We start from the raw sequence: 17,291 nt of genomic DNA, 5'->3' as shown, positions 1-17,291 counted from the left end.
AGCAGCATAACATTGTGCACTGATGAGAGAGGGTCACCATGAGCTAGTATATTTTTCTTCTTAAAGAATGGGTTGTAGAGTTTAACTTCCCCTCAACCCAACATCCTTTGCAAAGTTGCCCCACCATGTGTGTTCTGCAAGGCACCTCATTGGTGATTGGTGTTCCTCCAAAAACAACAACAAACACCGTGGCTGCCCTGTTGAAGCTGGCCATGGAGACAGGTCATCTTTGTTAAAGAATAGAGCACAAAACTGAACTGGCAAGTTTTTAGTTATTTGCTGCCCTTTCAAGCAAAGGCTTTCATTGCCTGGAACCAATTGCTGGGATAATACAATGCTGCTGTTGACTTTACCAGAGGGGGACGGGCAGGACACAATGGGGGAAGAGCAGGAAATCATTTCGTGCTTCTATACACATGCTGTGGACCAAAAGTCTGGACAGACTACTGTTCTGGCTGAAACGACAACCACAAATATGAACAGCCTCAAATCAATTTTCCCTCTTCCTTGAACTATGCAGCGAGCTCTGTTTTCAACGAGATCTTTCCTCCACCACCTACTTTGTTCCAAAATGAGACACTCCTCCGAGTTCTCACTTGTACCTTGAGATAGGCGTGTATCACAAGTGAAACGTCTTTCCTCGGATGGTTAAGGGTCAGGAAGAGATTGATGGGCATTGCAAAGGTCTGATTCCTTTTCCGTTTGCTGCCAAATAAGCAGGAAGCTGTGAGCTCTACTCCTTTTCCCCTCTCCCCCCAAAATAACCTAATAGTCAAAAGCTAAGAAAACTCAGGTTTCTGCAAAATGGGTATACATTTTCAGAGGGCTGCTTTGATTTATCCTGCTACCCCTTGGCAAAGGATGAAAGGATGGGGTGCTGTCTATGTGGACTAGGTGATTAGGACCAGGGAGACCTAGGCGCGAAACCTCATTCAGTTCACTGTGTGCCTTGGGCTTCTCACTAAATTACAGGGTTGTTGTGTGGGTAAAAGCAGAAGGTGCAGAACTCTATATAGCCACCAGGAGCTCCTTGGAAGCAGAAGGGATAGGGAAAGAGGTGTTGCAGGATGAGGCAGGGCAATCTTTCTGACTGCCCATGACCACATGTGCCAATTGGTGGTGACCAGCGGCCACATGCCAATGAGCATTGGAGCCAGCAGTGGGAATTGCCTGGGCTCATTCATTCACCCTCATGGGGAAGAGTGACCCATCTCAAGGCACCAATCTCCCCATCACAGCAAGGCTTTTCATTGTCATTTAAAACGATCAAACCCCAAGGATGAAAGTCATGTGTTCGTTCCAGAGCGCAAGCCATGGCGTGTGCCTTTAACTGCATGGCAGCAGCATGCTGAAAATCTGCCGGAAAAATGACTTCCCGCACTCCAGAGAAGAAAGGCATAAAGGTAACTAACCCACAGCTCCTGCGACAGTAGGAGTGAGATAATTGGCACTCCAAGTGGCTGGACCACACCATGCCAGCCTCAGATCAGAGAGTACAGACTTCTTTAATGGCAGCTTCCGTGGCCAGGTCTGTTGCTGGCTCTCAGCCCCATAAATCCTTTCAGCCAAACTAGAGTCTGGGAGGATCCTGCTCTTCTCTCTTGCACCACAGAAGAAAAACCGCAATATTCAGAAGAAAAGGGAGGGGTGTGTGTGGAATCTACATCCTTGTTATGCCTGCCAACTTCTTTTCCCCTACATTATTATCACTACGGCAGAGTTCTTGGCAGAAGCTACCTGGAGCAGAGAGAGCTCAGAGTTGCTCGGAAGCCAAAAGGGCTTTGGTCAAACAGCTCACTTAGCACAAGACAAGGAACTCCTGGGCCTTCCTTTTTCGCCAGCCGCTGAAGGAGGAGCCCATGTTATGAGCAGAAGGAGCTGCCTTCTACTAAGTCAGATCTACAGTAGCTCAAGATTGGCTTCACTGACCAGAAACGGCTCTCCAGGGAGTCAGGACAATAATTTCTCCAACTCCTACCTGCAGATGACGGGGATTGAACCTGAGTGCAAAGTAGATGCTGTACCACTGAGCTATGGCCCTTGTACAAGAGCAGAAAGCCTTTTTTTCAGATCAAGGGCCACATTCCCTCTGGGAACCTTTTAGAGGCTACATGGCAAAGGTGGCGGGGCCTGCAGAAAAAGTGGGCAGAGCAACATATATTAATACAATAGACTACTTTCTACGCATGCTCCTTCTGTCCTCCAGCCAGGCAAGCAAGAGGCATTATGGGAGTTTAAGGACACACGGCAGTCAGGCAGGAACATTCAAGGAGGGTTCAAAATAGCACCGGTGAGGGGCGTGGCTTGGGGAAGATTTCCAAGGGTCAGATAAGGAGATTGGAGGGGCCTACAGACTCTAGACCAGGGGTGTCCAACAGGTCGATTGCGATCTACCAGTAGATCAAAAACTTTGGCTGATCCCCCCCCCTGAAAGCTCAACAACTCTGGTCAATCCAATGGGTAGATCACTGCCAGTTTATTTATAGTGGGAGTAGATTGCAGTCTCTTGGAAGTTGGACACTCTAGAGCCAGTGTGGTGTAGTGGTTAAGAGTGGTAGACTCGTAATCTGGTGAACCGGGTTCGCGTCTCCGCTCCTCCACATGCAGCTGCTGGGTGACCTTGGGCTAGTCCAGGCATCCCCAAACTTTGGCCCTCCAGATGTTTTGGACTACAATTCCCATATTGCCACAGTGATCCATGCGATGGTCACCTCTAGGCTCGATTATTGTAACTCGCTCTATGCGGGGCTGCCCTTGAAACTGACCCAGAAACTCCAGCGGGTGCAGAATGCAGCGGCGAGACTCCTTACGGGGTCCTCGCCGCGAGATCACATTCATCCAGTGCTTTACCAGCTGCACTGGCTCCCGGTGGAGTACAGGGTCAGGTTTAAGGTGCTGGTTTTGAACTTTAAAGCCTTATGTGGCTTAGGACCCTCGTACCTATGGGACCGCCTCTCCCAGTATGCCCAACAGAGGACGTTAAGGTCCAGAAATAATAACATACTGGAGATCCAGAGTCACAAGGTGGTTAGACTGGCCTTGACCAGGACCAGGGCCTTCTCAGTACTAGCCCCGACCTGGTGGAACGCTCTGTCTCAGGGAGACGAGGGCCCAGCGGGAGTTGTCATCTTTTCGTAGAGCCTGCAAGACGGAGCTGGTCCGCTTGGCCTTTGGATTGACTTTGGTCTGACCCTGGTGCTACCCTCCCCTAAGGCTTTATTCTACAGATATTTAAATGAGGTTTCACTTGCAGATTCCTAATTTTTAAATTGAATTTTAACATTGTATTTAATCTGCATTTTAATTGAATTGCTTCTTTTACGCTTGTTTTGATATTCTTGTTGTTAGCCGCCCTGAGCCCGGTCTTGACTGGGAAGGGCGGGGTATAAATAAAAATTATTATTATTAATTATTATTATTCCCTGACCACTGGTCCTGTTAGCCAGGGATCATGGGAGTTGTAGGCCAAAACATCTGGAGGGCTGCAGTTTGGGGATGCCTGGGCTAGTCACACTTCTCTGAAGTCTCTCAGCCTCACTCACCTCACAGAGTGTTTGTTGTGGGAGAGGAAGGGAAAGGAGAATGTTAGCCACTTTGAGACTCCTTTGGGTAGTGATAAAGTGGGGTATCAAATCCAAACTCTTCTTCTTCTTCTTCTTCTTCTTCTTCTTCTTCTTCTTCTTCTTCTTCTTCTTCTTCTTCTTCTTCTTCTTCTTCTTCTTCTCTACACTAACTGGCAGAAACTCTCCAGGTTTTTAGCCCTACCAGGAGATGCCAAGGATTGAACTTGCAGCCTTCTGCATGCGTAGTATATGCTCTGCCACTAAGCTATGTCCCATCCCAAACCAGACCAACAGCAGAAGCAACCTTCTAAAGATGATGGAGGAGACCTTTCCATTGACTGGAGTTTTACAATACTACTGGTCAACCCAGTAGTTCATGCCCAATATCATTTTGAAGACTCAACTAGGGGGTCTAACATTTCCAAAGCAAAACAAAAAAAGTAACCGCTTCAGGTGTTAACACTACCTAGACAATGCCTTTCTTGTCAGGATTCCTCCAAGTCTGCCGATGGCTCCCTCCAGTGTGTAGGTGCGGCTGTTTTGGCTACAGAAAGCAATGGCAGTCACAGCCCAAGCATCAGAATTACACAATTGTTGCAATGACATCCAAGATCATGCTGGCACACCTCTTTGAAGAGCCTCAAATGCACACCATGGGAGCCCCAAGGGTGATTAATTGCAATTAAGGTAACTCTGAAGAACAGGTTTTTTTAAAAAAAAATGCAAACCTGTGAGTTATGCACAACAACCTGTAATGAGAATTAAATCCACGTGAAGGAATGCCATCTCAGCCAACTGTTTAGGCTGAATAGCTCCCATATGGTGTGTGTAATAGAGCTATATATACACCCACACAAGCCTTGATGTAGAACGCCTTTGACATCTTGCCTTCAAGACACTCCTGGATTAGTCTCATTTTTAGTATGCCACATTACTCCACTCAGACATCCTCTCTTAGAACTCCCATTTCCAACATCTTCTAAACAAACGGATAGGTAAGATGTCTAATTTGGATTTTATTTTTTTATTTTTTTAAAAAAGAGACCAATTACTGTGCAGCATCTTCACCAAGAATAAAGTAGGCTACACTCAGAGCTACACCCAGGCACACACCCTACAGCAGCGTTTCTCAACCGCTGTTCCGCGGCACACTAGTGTGCCGCGAGACGCTGGCTGGTGTGCCACGACGTGCGGTGACGAGGAGGGCGATTTGCATTGTCACGTGCCTGGCGGCCGCCAATATACAACACTAACCCGCCGGAAAGCAATATTTCTCCTCCTCTTTCCCAAAGCTCAGTGCAAACGAGCCTGGCGGCCACCAATACACAACGCTGACCCGCCGGAAAGCAATATTTGGCAAGTGTTTCTTACAGTCATAATTATAATATAGGGCGGCACAGAGTTAACTTTTTTAATGGTGGTGTGCCTCGTGATTTTTTTCACGGAACAAGTGTGCCGTGGCCCAAAAAAGGTTGAGAAACACTGCCCTACAGGACAATGATTTGTAGCACAGTTTTAGGCCAGCATTATGCAAACATGTGCAAGAACTCCTCCTGCTCTTTTGGAATCACTGTTTACCCTTCACTAGTCAACCCCCCCCCCAAAACCCAAATTTTGATTGCATCACATAGAAAATAGCAGCAGGTTTCACCTGCAGCGAAGTGATATTCTGAAAGCTAAAGTCAAGACAGTATCAATGCAAAAAGATAGCAAATTTCCCAAACCTAGTAACATTTGTTTTAATGGGCATCTAGTGGGGAGATGGGGAGCCGGGGGGTGGGGTGGGAGAGACCAGGCATGCAATTCATGCGCCCCAGCTGTCCTCCAGGTGTGCACAATTTGGCGTCGCAAAGTTGATGCTCTGCTTAACATTTTTGCTCCCATCTGCAGTGGAGGCTGGTTCACTAGGGCGATTGGGGTATTGCCCCCCTACCAATTTCAGGCAGCCCCACCTGCCTGCCTTCTTACTTACAGCCAGTCAGGGGGTTGTTCCTGCCTGTCATTGGCTCTGGCGCCACCTGCTGTTGGTCTCCCTGCCTCCTGCCCTACCAGCCCCAGGGGGCAGCAGTTGCCATTGCCCAATTTATGCAGGCACGGTTTGTCCCTGAGGAACGAACCAAAAAGTCAGGCATACAGTTAGAAATGTTATCACGGCATGACTTTTTACTCCCACCTTTCCTACAAAGAGGTCAAGGTGGCATAGGCAGTTCCGGACTCACCCTACAAAAATGTATTTTATCTTCAAAATAACCCTGTGAGGTAGGACAGGCAAAGAGGCTAGCCTGAGGACACTCAAGCGAGATTCTTTGGTAAGGAGGCATCTGAAACTAGATCTCTCCTCAGCTTGACCCTCACCACTGCACAACACTGCCCCACTATGGCTATGAGGTGGAATCCTTGGTCAGTGGAGCAGCAGAAACTGAACTAGAAGCAGCCACAAATTCATGTAGACGCAAGCAGCTTATTTCTTTTCTCATTCCTCCCCCCCTCATTTTTTAAAAACCACAGATTTGAGAAATTGCTTGCACATTTATTCCTTACATTTCCTCAAGGGTGAGAAACCTCCAGAAGACAGCTGAAAATTCAAAGGAAAGGCTTTGGGACACACAAACCAGTCCTATTTCCGATGCAGGCATTTTAAAATGAAAGGTAGAGAGAGGCCCTAGACCAGGAGTGGGGGGAAATTTCCAGATATTGCTGGACTACAACTCCTATCATCAGCTCCAGCCAGCATGGCCAAAGATTCAGCAGCGATGGGAATTGTAGTCCAACAACATCTGGACTACATCCCCCAATGTTGCTTTTCCAGCAGCTGGGCTCCCTTCCAGTTTGTTAGAGAAGGCCAGGATGGTATCTTCCATGTTTTGGACTTCAACTCCCTGACAAGGGTCAGGGATGATGGCAGTTGTAGTCCATCAGTTGGAGGGTACCATGTAGGCTAGCCCTGTGTTATGAGTATGGGAGGAAAACTGAGGGAGGGGGTTGCAAGGGACAGCTGGGTAGGTTGGGAAAACAGGAAGCACACCTTCCAACCTGTGAAGTCTCCTTACAAGTGTCTCCCTCTTAATGGCGGGATTCGTTCTACCTCCACTGTTAGAGGCATTTTGCCTCTGGATACCAGTTGCCAGGAATCTCAGGAGGGCAGAGTGATCTCGCACTCACGTCCAGCTTGCAGGCTTCATGAAGGCATCCTGTTGGCCGCTATGAGAACAAGATGCTGGATTAGATGGGCCATTGGCCTGATCCCCTTATGTCCATACTGTTGAGGTAAAAAATTAGGTGAGATGCCCAGTGTTGCTTTTATCACATCAGGCTTGGGTTAGAAACCAGGTGCACTGCAGGTGTGCACAGGCCTGGTTCTCATGACATACTAAGCCAACCTTTGGTGACAGCTCAGCTTGTTGCAACAGGCAGAATGGACTGGGAGCAAGCCCAAAGCCTGCAAGCCATGATTTAGGGCAGGCTTCCTCAAACTCGGCCCTCCGGATGTTTTGAGACTACAATTCCCATCATCCTTGACCACTGGTCCTGCTAGCTAGGGATCATGGGAGTTGTAGGCCAAAAACATCTGGAGGGCTGGAGTTTGAGGAAGCCTGATTTAGGGTGTCATGCAAGCCAGGCCACAGGAGAACAGATTGCAGAGCAAATATATAGACTAGGTGCTCATGTGAAAGAGCCGGGCCACACTTCAATGGCATGTAGCAGGGTACAGTAATCAAGCATGTTCAGTAGCCAACAGAACTTGGAAAGAAACTCGAGGCACTCCCAGACAATCACTATTTTCCAAGCAGCAACAAGGCACTTCCAGACCATCACAGTTTTTGGGGGGCACTCAATAGCATACTGACAAATTCAGGTAGCCAATTTACAGTTGATCTTTGTGGAAGCAGGTTTTGCACAACAAACCTGCTTCCACAAAGGACTGGACTTTTTCGCAATAAGCAAAGCAACAACAACAACAACAAAATGCACTGGGAAGTGTCAGATAACACTCGCTTTCATGCAACGCTACCTAACCTCCTGGAAAACAGTCCGGAATGAATGCTCATTGAATAGCCCAGTGTTTCCCAACCTTGTGCCTCCAGATGTTTTGTGACTACAATTCCCATCATTCCTGACCACTGGTCTTGCTAGCTAGGGATGATGGGAGTTGTAGTCACAAAACATCTGGAGGCACAAGGTTGGGAAACACTGGAATAGCCAATGTTGGCTAATCTCCCTGCAAACCAATAAGGAGGAATGCTCAAAAACCTGGTCTTCTGCAGGTGTCCTCAGAAGCATTCGAAAATGATGGGCAGTTGGGAGCAACAAAAAGACATTTGGTACAACACCATCCTATCTCCTACGAACAATCATCCCAAAACCGCAATGGAAGTGCAAATCAATTTCACTGCAAGATCGTAAGAAGGTAATCCCTCCCCTTAACACATACAGGATGGGGGAAGAGTGGAGAAGTCTTTAACACAGCAACAAAACATGTCCAAGCATTGCCAGCAAAGTTGCTTATTGCAGCCAGCGAGTCGTCCAGATTTATCATCTCTACCAGGCAGCACCAGGCTCAAACATGCACAAAAGCCACGGAGAATTCACATTTGCCACAACTGCACTTTGAAAGGGCAAAATTAAAGTCCCAGTTTGAAAAGACGTGTGTGCGCTTTCAAGAAGTCTTCAATAAGCATCATCTAGTAGCATGTCCCTTAAGAATAGGTGGCACTCAGACAACCAACATTTCACCCCAGGTTAAGCCTAGTAGGTAAAAACAGCAGACCCTCCCAGCCAATTAAAGAAAGTTAAGTTGGCACACCTGTGGCAGATCTGAACTAGGTGAGAAACAGGCTAGCTAGATGCCACATAATTTGCCCCTCACATCACCTCTAGTCTTTTTACTGTTTCATCAGATCTCTACAGCCAATTGGAAGACTGACAGCACAAACCAAACCACAGCTACTCTGAAGTAACTCCTACTGAATTCAATGGGGCTTACTCCCACATAAACAGGGTTAGGATTGCAGACTTATGTAAAGAAGGCTACAAAGGCAAAAATTTCCCAATCCCCTCCTTTCGTGGTTCTCTCTATTGTTCAAGATGAGAGCGCCTCTGGAAGCAGACACACACCAAGCACAAAAGTAGGTATCAAATTCGATCAGATTCCATCATACTACTTAAAAGTAGGTGGGATCACACACACAGGTGATGGTCACAGCAGATTAAAAAAAATTAAAAGTTTCCAGAGCCTTTGGCCCCATTTCTATATACAAAAAATAAAAATCAAGCCACAGTTGGGGTTTTTTATGGCCTATGTCATTTCTTCCTACAGGTCAAAACAGCCATGTGTGAATGCTTTCCCCATCCAAACACACAGTGGAAAATGCATTGTATATATGGTAGAGCAGGCATAGGCAAACTTGGCCCTCCAGATGTTTGGGGACTACAACTCCCATTATCCCTGGCTAACAGGACCAGTGGTCAGGGATGATGGGAATTGTAGTCCCAAAACATCTGGAGGGCTGAGTTTGCCTATGCCTGCGGTAGAGAGCTGGCTAGGCCTCACCTTCTCAGTGGCCTAAAACAGACAAGCTCAGAATAAAGCCTTGTTACTGGTATAAACTGGGCCTAAGGCTGCACTCTTAGTACGGGCATCATAAGACAGCCTCCCCAGGCAACCAATTTAGTACATCATGAAAAGCTAAGCCATTAGTTATTTGTTTTCGTTATAAGTCAATTATCACTGTATATTTACTCCCAGGGAGAGGCACTTGTGAGACTTTCTGTCTCAGGTGTCAATGTAACTTGGCTACACTTGAGTACTAAGTTCCACTTGACGTAAGGTGGCTGTGCAGTAGAATATCTTACCAGACTTGACTTGAATGTAAGCCTCACTGGCCTCTCTGGGGCTTACTTCTGAGTAAACATGAATAGGCCTGGGCTGTGAAATGAGAGTGCCATTAAGAGCATAAGCATTGGCTGGAACTGCTGAATGGAACTGCTTTTCCTCAGTTCAACACTGGCCGCATCCACGAATACCTCCCTCACAGAACCAAAGTTATGTGTTGGCTTGGCTACAGAATAGAATAAGATTTATATCAGATACACATATTAAAAAGCACAGGGTAATTCAACCCTCAGCAAAATTAGCCTTAAAAAACGAAACCCTATTACCTGCTCTGCTCCATAAACCGTAGCAAACTGGACAAACTCCTCTATCCGGACAAATCCATCACCATCACGGTCCAGGGCATCGAAGACAGCTCGGAGCCGGGGAGCATCATCTGGAGAACTTGGAGACTCATCCTCTATGTGTTCGGTGTGCCCAAATTCAAGGTGCGGGCTGAGATCATTGGGAGAATGGAAAGCAGGAAAGAGGTCCACTCCCGTGCCAATTTGGGGAGCAAGAGCCAAATCCAAAGGCCGCAGTAAAGGGCTCTGCGGACACTTTTGAGAGTCACAGCTATCCATATCTTTAGTCCAAGGGGAGCTTGGAAGACCTCTGTCTAAGGGACCTTCCTCCTCCTCTTCCTCTTGAGAAGGCTCACCAGCCAAGATCAAGAGTTCCTCACCTTCCACAGGCTCCTGGGGTTGTGGAAAGGGTTCTCCTTCACTCCACTCCTCTACAACCGGTTGTAAATCCTGAGGAACTGGAGACTCAGCCTGGCTGAAGGAGCAGGAAACCAACTGCTCCTCTTCCCTCAACGCTGTGCTTTCCTCCAAGGCCAACCCATCCCGGACAGGGGCAAGCCTCAAATCCAAACCCTCCCCAGGGCTATCCGGATTACTGTTATCGCCCACACCTGAACCGGTTTCCCCGTCGCTGATTGGCCCCTGGGCCTCCCGGTCCACCTCCTCCGGCTCCTTCTCCACGCGGTACAAAAATTCAAGGGGGCCGTCGGGGAACAAGGCTTGGCGGCGCTCCATCTCACCGAGCTTCATCCCGTTCAGGACCCGCTCCAGGGCCAAAGGCTTTTTTATGTCCCCTGTTCCGGGCAAGATCAAGGCGGTGTTTCCCGCGGTTGTTTCCCGGGAAAGCAGCACGAGTTCGGGGCTGGGCAAAGCCGGTCCTCTCTTTTGCTCCAGGAGGAGGTATTTCCCATTCTGGAGGGGCCCCAGCGTCAGCAGCGGCTCTCGATCCGGTTTGGTCCCTGGATCGGAAAGAGTCATTAGCAAATCCGGATCCATTTTCATCAGAGAGAAACTGAAGGGGGGGAGGGGAGAGGAGAGCGGGTTGTTTTTTCTCGTTTCCTTTTAAATAAGAAAAAGGGAATGCGAGGAGGAGGGGTGGGGAGAGAAATGCAATAAAGGCCGCTCCGCTTCTCCTTAGCAACCGCCGCCCCCCTACTGGAAAAAAAAACCCGATCTCCGGTTATGGTGTCGTTTTGGACGCCTCGGAGGAATCGCTACTGCCGCCGCCGCCGCCTCCTCTCCTGCAAACCGGAGCCGCGCTCCTATGCCACCGCCTCGCGTCCATCACCTCCACACCCTTCGCATCTCTCCCCTTCCAGAAGGAAAAAAGCGGTCCGCAAGCACACGCACACACCACCTCTGCTCCGGAGGAAAAAAGAAGAGTTGATCTATTAGATCACGTGAAAAAAAATCGATTTCAAGGAAGAGTAAGATGAGGTGGTTGCAATCCAGGCAACGGCAGCGCGCGCACTCGCAGAACCCCCCCCCCCAAAAAAAAGATTCAATGGAAGGAGCAAGCAAAGGGAGAGGGAGGAAAACCAGCAGCGCCCCCACAAGAAGGAGGGGAGAGAAAAACAAGCCAGGCAGCGTTTTGCAAAAGGAGGCCCCGGTTCAAGCCGGCATCCAGAAGGACGCAGAGAAAGCGCGACTCACTCCGGGGGTACAGGAGGAGAAATCAGGTGTCCCCCTCTTTACCCCCTTTCTCTGTCGCCTCCTCCTCAGTCGCCTACCCGACGGGTCTGTATCCTGGCAGCGCAGCTCTCCCCTTGCGGCAAGAGGTGCATGGCAGGCGGCGACCGTCTCGCTCCTCCTCTCTGCAAGCAAAGCCGGCTGGTGGCGAAGGAGGGCGGGAGGGCGGCTTGTCTTTTCGTCTGCCCCGGCGCCTCTGAATCAGGCTCCTCCCGGCCGGGGGGGGGGGGAGGCCGGCTTTGTGTGCGTCTCTCTCCGGATCAGGCTCCACCCGTTGCTTGCCTGGCCGGAGGGGAGATGGGAAGAGGGAACGGAGACTTGTGTGTGGAGAGCAAGGAGACAAGGTGTTTTTTGTTTGTTTGTTTTTTAATGGCCCGATCTGGGGGTTACTCAAGAGAGTGGGGGGCACTAGCCTTCCAGTTGTGCGTGCGGGAGATCCCACTGAATGAAACTATTGTGTTTATTGACTGCATTTACAATACCCTCCCTAACAGCCTTCGGCGTTCGCATTCGCCACTTAAAACAGCTTTTAACCTTCTGCTTGAATTGTTTGTTTAATTCTGTTTTGTAAGCCTCCTTAGAACAAGTGTAGGAAACCTCTAAAGCGAAACGGGCTAAAGATGGCACGGTATACACAGGAGCCCACCTTCCTAACTTTCTGCCAACTTCTTAAGACCCCTCCCCCTTTTTCCCCCAGGCAGAAGGTTGTCAGGACTCATAATAATAATAATTTATTTATACCCCGCCCATCTGGCTGGGTTTCCCCAGCCACTCTGGGCGGCTTACAACAGAAAAACGAAATAAAACAATTAAACATTAAAAGCCTCCCTAAACAGGGCTGCCTTCAGATGTCTTCTAAAAATCTGGTAGCTGTTTTTCTCTTTGACATCTGATGGGAGGGCATTCCACAGGACAGGCGCCACCACCGAGAAGGCCCTCTGCCTCTGCCTAGGGGAATCTTAGGGGAATCTTAGCCACGTCTGCTCATAAGTAAGCCTCATTGAAGTCAGTTAGGTTTACTCCCAGCAGGTAAGTGTCAAAAGGAGGGCTGGTCTGCTAGTCCCAGGGGATGGTGCACCTCACTACCAACAAGTGGGCCAGAGTGTGTTGGCATGTGATTACCGGGGAGGAGACAAAACTGGCACCATCACTTGGTAGTCTGGGGCAACTGCCTTGGCCCCAGTCAAGGGCATAGCCAAGAGGGGTTGGGGAGGAGCAGCTGCCCCCAATCAATAAAAATCCATAGCAAGCTGAAGTTCTGCCACCACCACCCCCCAGCAAAAATCCTGGGCTATGCCCATGGCCCCAGTGCCCTATTGATCAATCTATCTAAAATGGCTCCATCTGGGGGTTACTCAAGTGTGTGGACAGCACTGCCCTCCAGCCATGTGGGGTTGGGGTGTTAACCCACCACATTTCTAAAAACAAACAAACCCCCATTTTAATTTCCCACACTGCTCTCACCGTAGAGGTGCTCCAGGGCACTGTGGGAAATTTAAAATGGTGGCAACAAGCCTTGCTTGAAGCACACATTTTGACTGCTACTCCCACCTTGCAGTTAGGTTAGCTCATGGCAGAAGTCCAAAAAAAAGTTATTTCCCAGGGACCGCCTCCCCAAAAAAGTCATACCCAGATAAGTCCTTTGTCTTCACCATCCAAGTGTTGCCTGATTCAGACTGTCACCTGTCACCTTGGCCAGCTGCAGAGGTCAGAGGTGACACCAATATGGACCACAGAAATTGAATGAATAGTTACAGGTAGGTAGCCGTGTTGGTCTGAGTCGAAGCAAAATAAAAAAATTCCTTCAGTAGCACCTTAAAGACCAACTAAGTTTATATTTTGGTATGAGCTTTCGTGTGCATGCACACTTCTTCATGAATGAATGAATGAATGTTTATTATGGCCAAACAGCGAGCATACATGGATTACAGAAATAGCATAACCAGAATGTTTGGGGCACTGGTTTCCAAACTCTTCTCACCACTGGGGGAAATGGCTGAGGGTCTTGGCAGATCACTTAATGATTTTTCTACCTGTTGTAGCCATTGTACTGCACTGTGTCAGATGCTGTATGGTTTTTCATTGTAAGGTTGCATTTTATTGTATTACGATTTGAGTTCCATAAAATACAATAGAAATCACAATAGAAAATAAAAAAGAAATAAAAAGTAGTAATAAAATCCAGTTACAAATATATTTGATGTGCTGTGCCTGCCATTAACAACCACTGCTCCTGCTGTTCTTCAGACACATCACAGACACCATAACAGGTGGAAGCTGAATTCAACACATATAGACCAAAAAATATTTTTGTGGAGCACCAATTTTTATTATATTTTTTGCACTTGTATCCCACCCTTTTCTCTAAGGAGCTCTAAGTGGTGTACATGGTTTCCCCCCTCCCCATTTTATCCTCATTACAACCCTAAGCTTCCTAGCTGAGTGAGCACTTAAACCCTGTTATCACACATCCTAGTCCATCACTCTAACCCAGGCATAAGCAACCTTGGCTCTCCAGATGTTTTGGAACTACAACTCCCATGATCCCTAGCTAACAGAGCCAGTGGTCAGGGATCATGGGAGTTGTAGTTCCAAAACATCTGGAGAGCCAAGGTTGCCTTTTCCATGCCTTAACCCCTAAGCCACACTGGCTCTAATCACTTTTTTTCTGATGTATCATAGCTGGATAGTTATACAAACTTGAATAGCCCCCAAGAGCCCCCAAATGAAAACCCAAACCCCCTGCGAGATATTTTATTTGTGACCTGCACCTTCTGTACTTATTTTTAATTGTTTTAGTATGTAATTTTATTTTCATTCATACATTCAGCCTTGGGGGAAGATAAGCATTTTAGATCTGAATCTGTGTATGTGAATCTGCAGTTGTTGTTGTTTGTTACTTAATAGATGCTTGTTTGAATCTGTTTTGTTGTATCTGCCAGTTTTAATTAGTGTGTTTTGTTACTCAGAAGAAATGCTTTGTGTTTCCCATTATCTGCAACCTGTCATTTATTTGCTTTGATTATGCAATATTATTTAATGTAGTTATCTTTTATTGCACAAAGTAAGCCACAAATGGCCCATGTGTGGGGTCTCCTCCAGGTGCAAAGCATTGTGTCCATTCGTAGGTCCTGGTGGGTTTACCTAATGGTGGAAGCAACAGCACTCAAGGCAGCAGCAGACAGCTGAATCTAGCCATCCTTTTAATTTCCCACAATGCCTGTGACATAGTGATGCTCTAGGGCATTATGGGAAATTTTACTTAGGCAGCTTTCAGACAACCTGTTCATTGAATGTTCATTTGGACTTGTTTGTGGGGAAGTTAGATGATGTTGCTGCAAGCAAGTGTTTATCCCACATTTTCCAGTGCCTTTCCTCACCACTTAACTTTATCAGAAAAAGTCCCAAAAAGGTTTGGGAAACCTTTGTTGCAGAAAACCTCTCAATCAGCTAAATGTGCAACCTGAATTTGCTGGCATGTGATTGAATCCCACTCAAAAATAGTGTTGTGAATAGGGTTGTAATGAGGATAAAATGGGGAGGGGAAAACCAATGTACACCGCCTAGAGCTCCTTGGAGAAAAGGGTGGACCAGAATTTTTAAGGGTGGTTCAAAGGCAGGTGTCAGCAATGGACTTCAGCAGCCAGTTGGGGATCTGGCAACTGCCCAAGGATGCCAGGCACTGATGCTTCTCTCCTCTTCTCTGCATTGACACTCTTTAATATGCAACACTGTTCAGGAGGTGGCCTCTAATGCAGCAGCCAGAGTGGCTTAACACATGTTGAAGGAAGTGGTGTCAATACACATTGTTCTTCCCTGTCCAGAGCTGGGATAGGGAACCTTCGACTCACAGGCCAGATTTGGCCCATGAGTCCTCCCCATTTGGCCTGCAAGACCTTTTTACCAAAAACAACAACAACAACAACAACAACAACAACAACAACAACCCCACACCTATTTGCCCCACATCTGATGTCATAAGTGTAATCAGGCATTGGGCAGGTAAAATTGTGCAGCTGATTCCTACAGAAAGCAGGTTTGATCCTCCTTGGTCACTCTCCCCAACCCCATGGGCCAACTTTTGACAGCGGGCAGTTGTCAATCACCTGGTGTAATTATTGTCAAAGTTGGCCCACAGGGTAGGGTGATATAAAGACATGGCCCACTGGGTCCCCCACAAATGTAGAGTCTAAAATGACTCCTAATTGCACCACAGTCTGAAGCACACTCCTCAAGCGATCCTTAAATGAGAGTCCTTCCCATTTCTCCAAAGAGCTCAGAAAAGCCTGTATGGGGAATGTTCCCATTTTATGTTCACAACAGCCCTGGGAGGTAGGTTAGAACAGGGATAGCCAGTTTGGTGCCCTTGAGATGCATTGAGCTCCGACTCCTGTTATCCCTGAGCACTGGCTATGCTAGCTTGGACCGAGGGGAATTGTAGTACAAGGTACCATTGAGGGTTACCAATGAGTTGGATTGAGGGTGGTGGCTGGCCCACATGCTTTACAAAAATAGCAGCCTTTTCCTGAAATATATCAGATGGTTAGTGTAGCTAAGGCTGCTTCCAGACAGGTGTTTATCATCGAATGGGGCCTGTTCACACCCATGCAGGCTTTTTTGCAGAGTCCGCAAAACACCAGCATCAATACCAGCCCCTATTTCTGCCCCATTTACCAGGAAAATCTGATTTAAAAACAACAGCTCTTGTTGCCAATAGCCCATTTGCAATATTAAGCCCCAACTGCCACTGCTACCTATGTAACTCTTTGTGGTTAGCCAGTGTTGAGGGGCAGCACTCTGTACATGCTTAGATATGCTCTTCTGTCTTTATTTCACAACCTGGGGAAGCTGGTTCCATCAGGTCCTGAAGTAGACCTGAGAGAATATTTTGTACCATTTGTTTAGGCTAAGATTTTAAATTGTAGATGTTGGCTGACCTCTGCTGTCAACGGCAAGCTCAGATTAGGCACCGGGTTTCTCTATATTCACATCACATGCCATTCCATTCATTCGGCAGACAGGCACAAATGAAAAACTCCTAAAGCGAGGTGTCTAAAACAAGTGCCCGCCGCGCCGCTATTTGTCTGGAAATGCTATCTATGAACCACAACATTTATTGCCTTTCTGGCTCCGGCCGCCGCTGCTGCAGCACTTTCGACGATGATGTCACACCCGCAAGCGGGGAGGCGGCTTAAGTCACTTTCCCAACCCACGCCAATGCCGCTTCTCGCGCATGCGCACGGAGAAGGTTGATTTAAAGGGCCAGCAGCTCATTTTAAACCCATGAAGTTTGCATCCCGGTGTCACCATCGTGGAAAACTGGTTTTGCACGCAGCTCAGGGTAAAAGTTAACTCCTGCAATCCTAGACAGCAATTGCTCAGCCTTTTCGACCCGAGTTTGAAGACGATGCGAAGGGCGACCTTTTTTTTCTGTGGAAATTGCAGGTGCTGAACTGGCTGCAAGATGAACCCGCATCTTCACCCTAAGATTACTTCAAATGCTTTATGGCAGGCGTGGAGAACCTCAGGCCTTGGGGGCAAAGGCGTCTGCATAGGAGATTTGCCCAGTGAACTGTGCTGCCTCGTGCATTAATAGCGGAGGCTGCGCTCCATTGGAAGTTCTGCTCCGCAGCCTGTAAATGTCACTGCTTTGTTTATTTTCCCACCGTCACAACTATTCATTGCACAGCTCAACACGTCCGTCCGTCCCCCCCCCCCCACTTCACCAGCTTCAAAGGAAAGAAATCAAAGAACACACAGCAAAGAAAGCAAGAATCTTACCATTTTGCCCATTCTCTTTTCAGCCTGCACTGCAAGGGCGTACCCACCATGGGGCAAGTTAGGGCAGCTGCCCTACTCTAG

General features: G+C 47.8%; 1 protein-coding gene and 1 long non-coding RNA gene across 10 annotated transcripts in view; one reads left to right on the top strand and one right to left on the bottom strand.

Moving 5' to 3' along the window:
• Positions 1-11,618, bottom strand: part of RAB11FIP3 (RAB11 family interacting protein 3) — a 98,621-nt gene extending 87,003 nt beyond the window's left edge. For 3 of the 9 annotated variants that reach the window (XM_035131071.3, XM_088657023.1, XM_088657025.1), the window contains exons 1-2: positions 11,471-11,618; positions 9,723-10,699 (exon numbers count right to left, since the gene is read on the bottom strand). In XM_035131071.3, the coding sequence (XP_034986962.2) occupies positions 9,723-10,490 (768 nt within the window). In that variant the 5' untranslated portion in view covers positions 10,491-10,699; positions 11,471-11,618. Of the gene's footprint in view, positions 1-9,722; positions 10,844-11,393 lie in introns of those variants that run through there. The other 6 variants (XM_088657024.1, XM_035131066.3, XM_035131065.3 and 3 more) reach the window with 6 other exon arrangements.
• Positions 11,619-11,644: 26 nt separating this feature from the next.
• Positions 11,645-17,291, top strand: part of LOC148683688 (uncharacterized) — a 21,180-nt gene continuing 15,533 nt past the window's right edge. Inside the window, exon 1 of the long non-coding RNA XR_015946861.1 lies at positions 11,645-11,773. This is a non-coding gene — a long non-coding RNA (uncharacterized LOC148683688). The remainder of the gene's footprint in view (positions 11,774-17,291) is intronic.

The sequence above is a fragment of the Zootoca vivipara genome, chromosome 13, assembly GCF_965207765.1.
Source record: "Zootoca vivipara chromosome 13, rZooViv2.hap1.1, whole genome shotgun sequence".
Lineage (NCBI taxonomy): Eukaryota > Metazoa > Chordata > Lepidosauria > Squamata > Lacertidae > Zootoca > Zootoca vivipara.
This window is presented reverse-complemented; position numbering and strand designations above follow the sequence as displayed.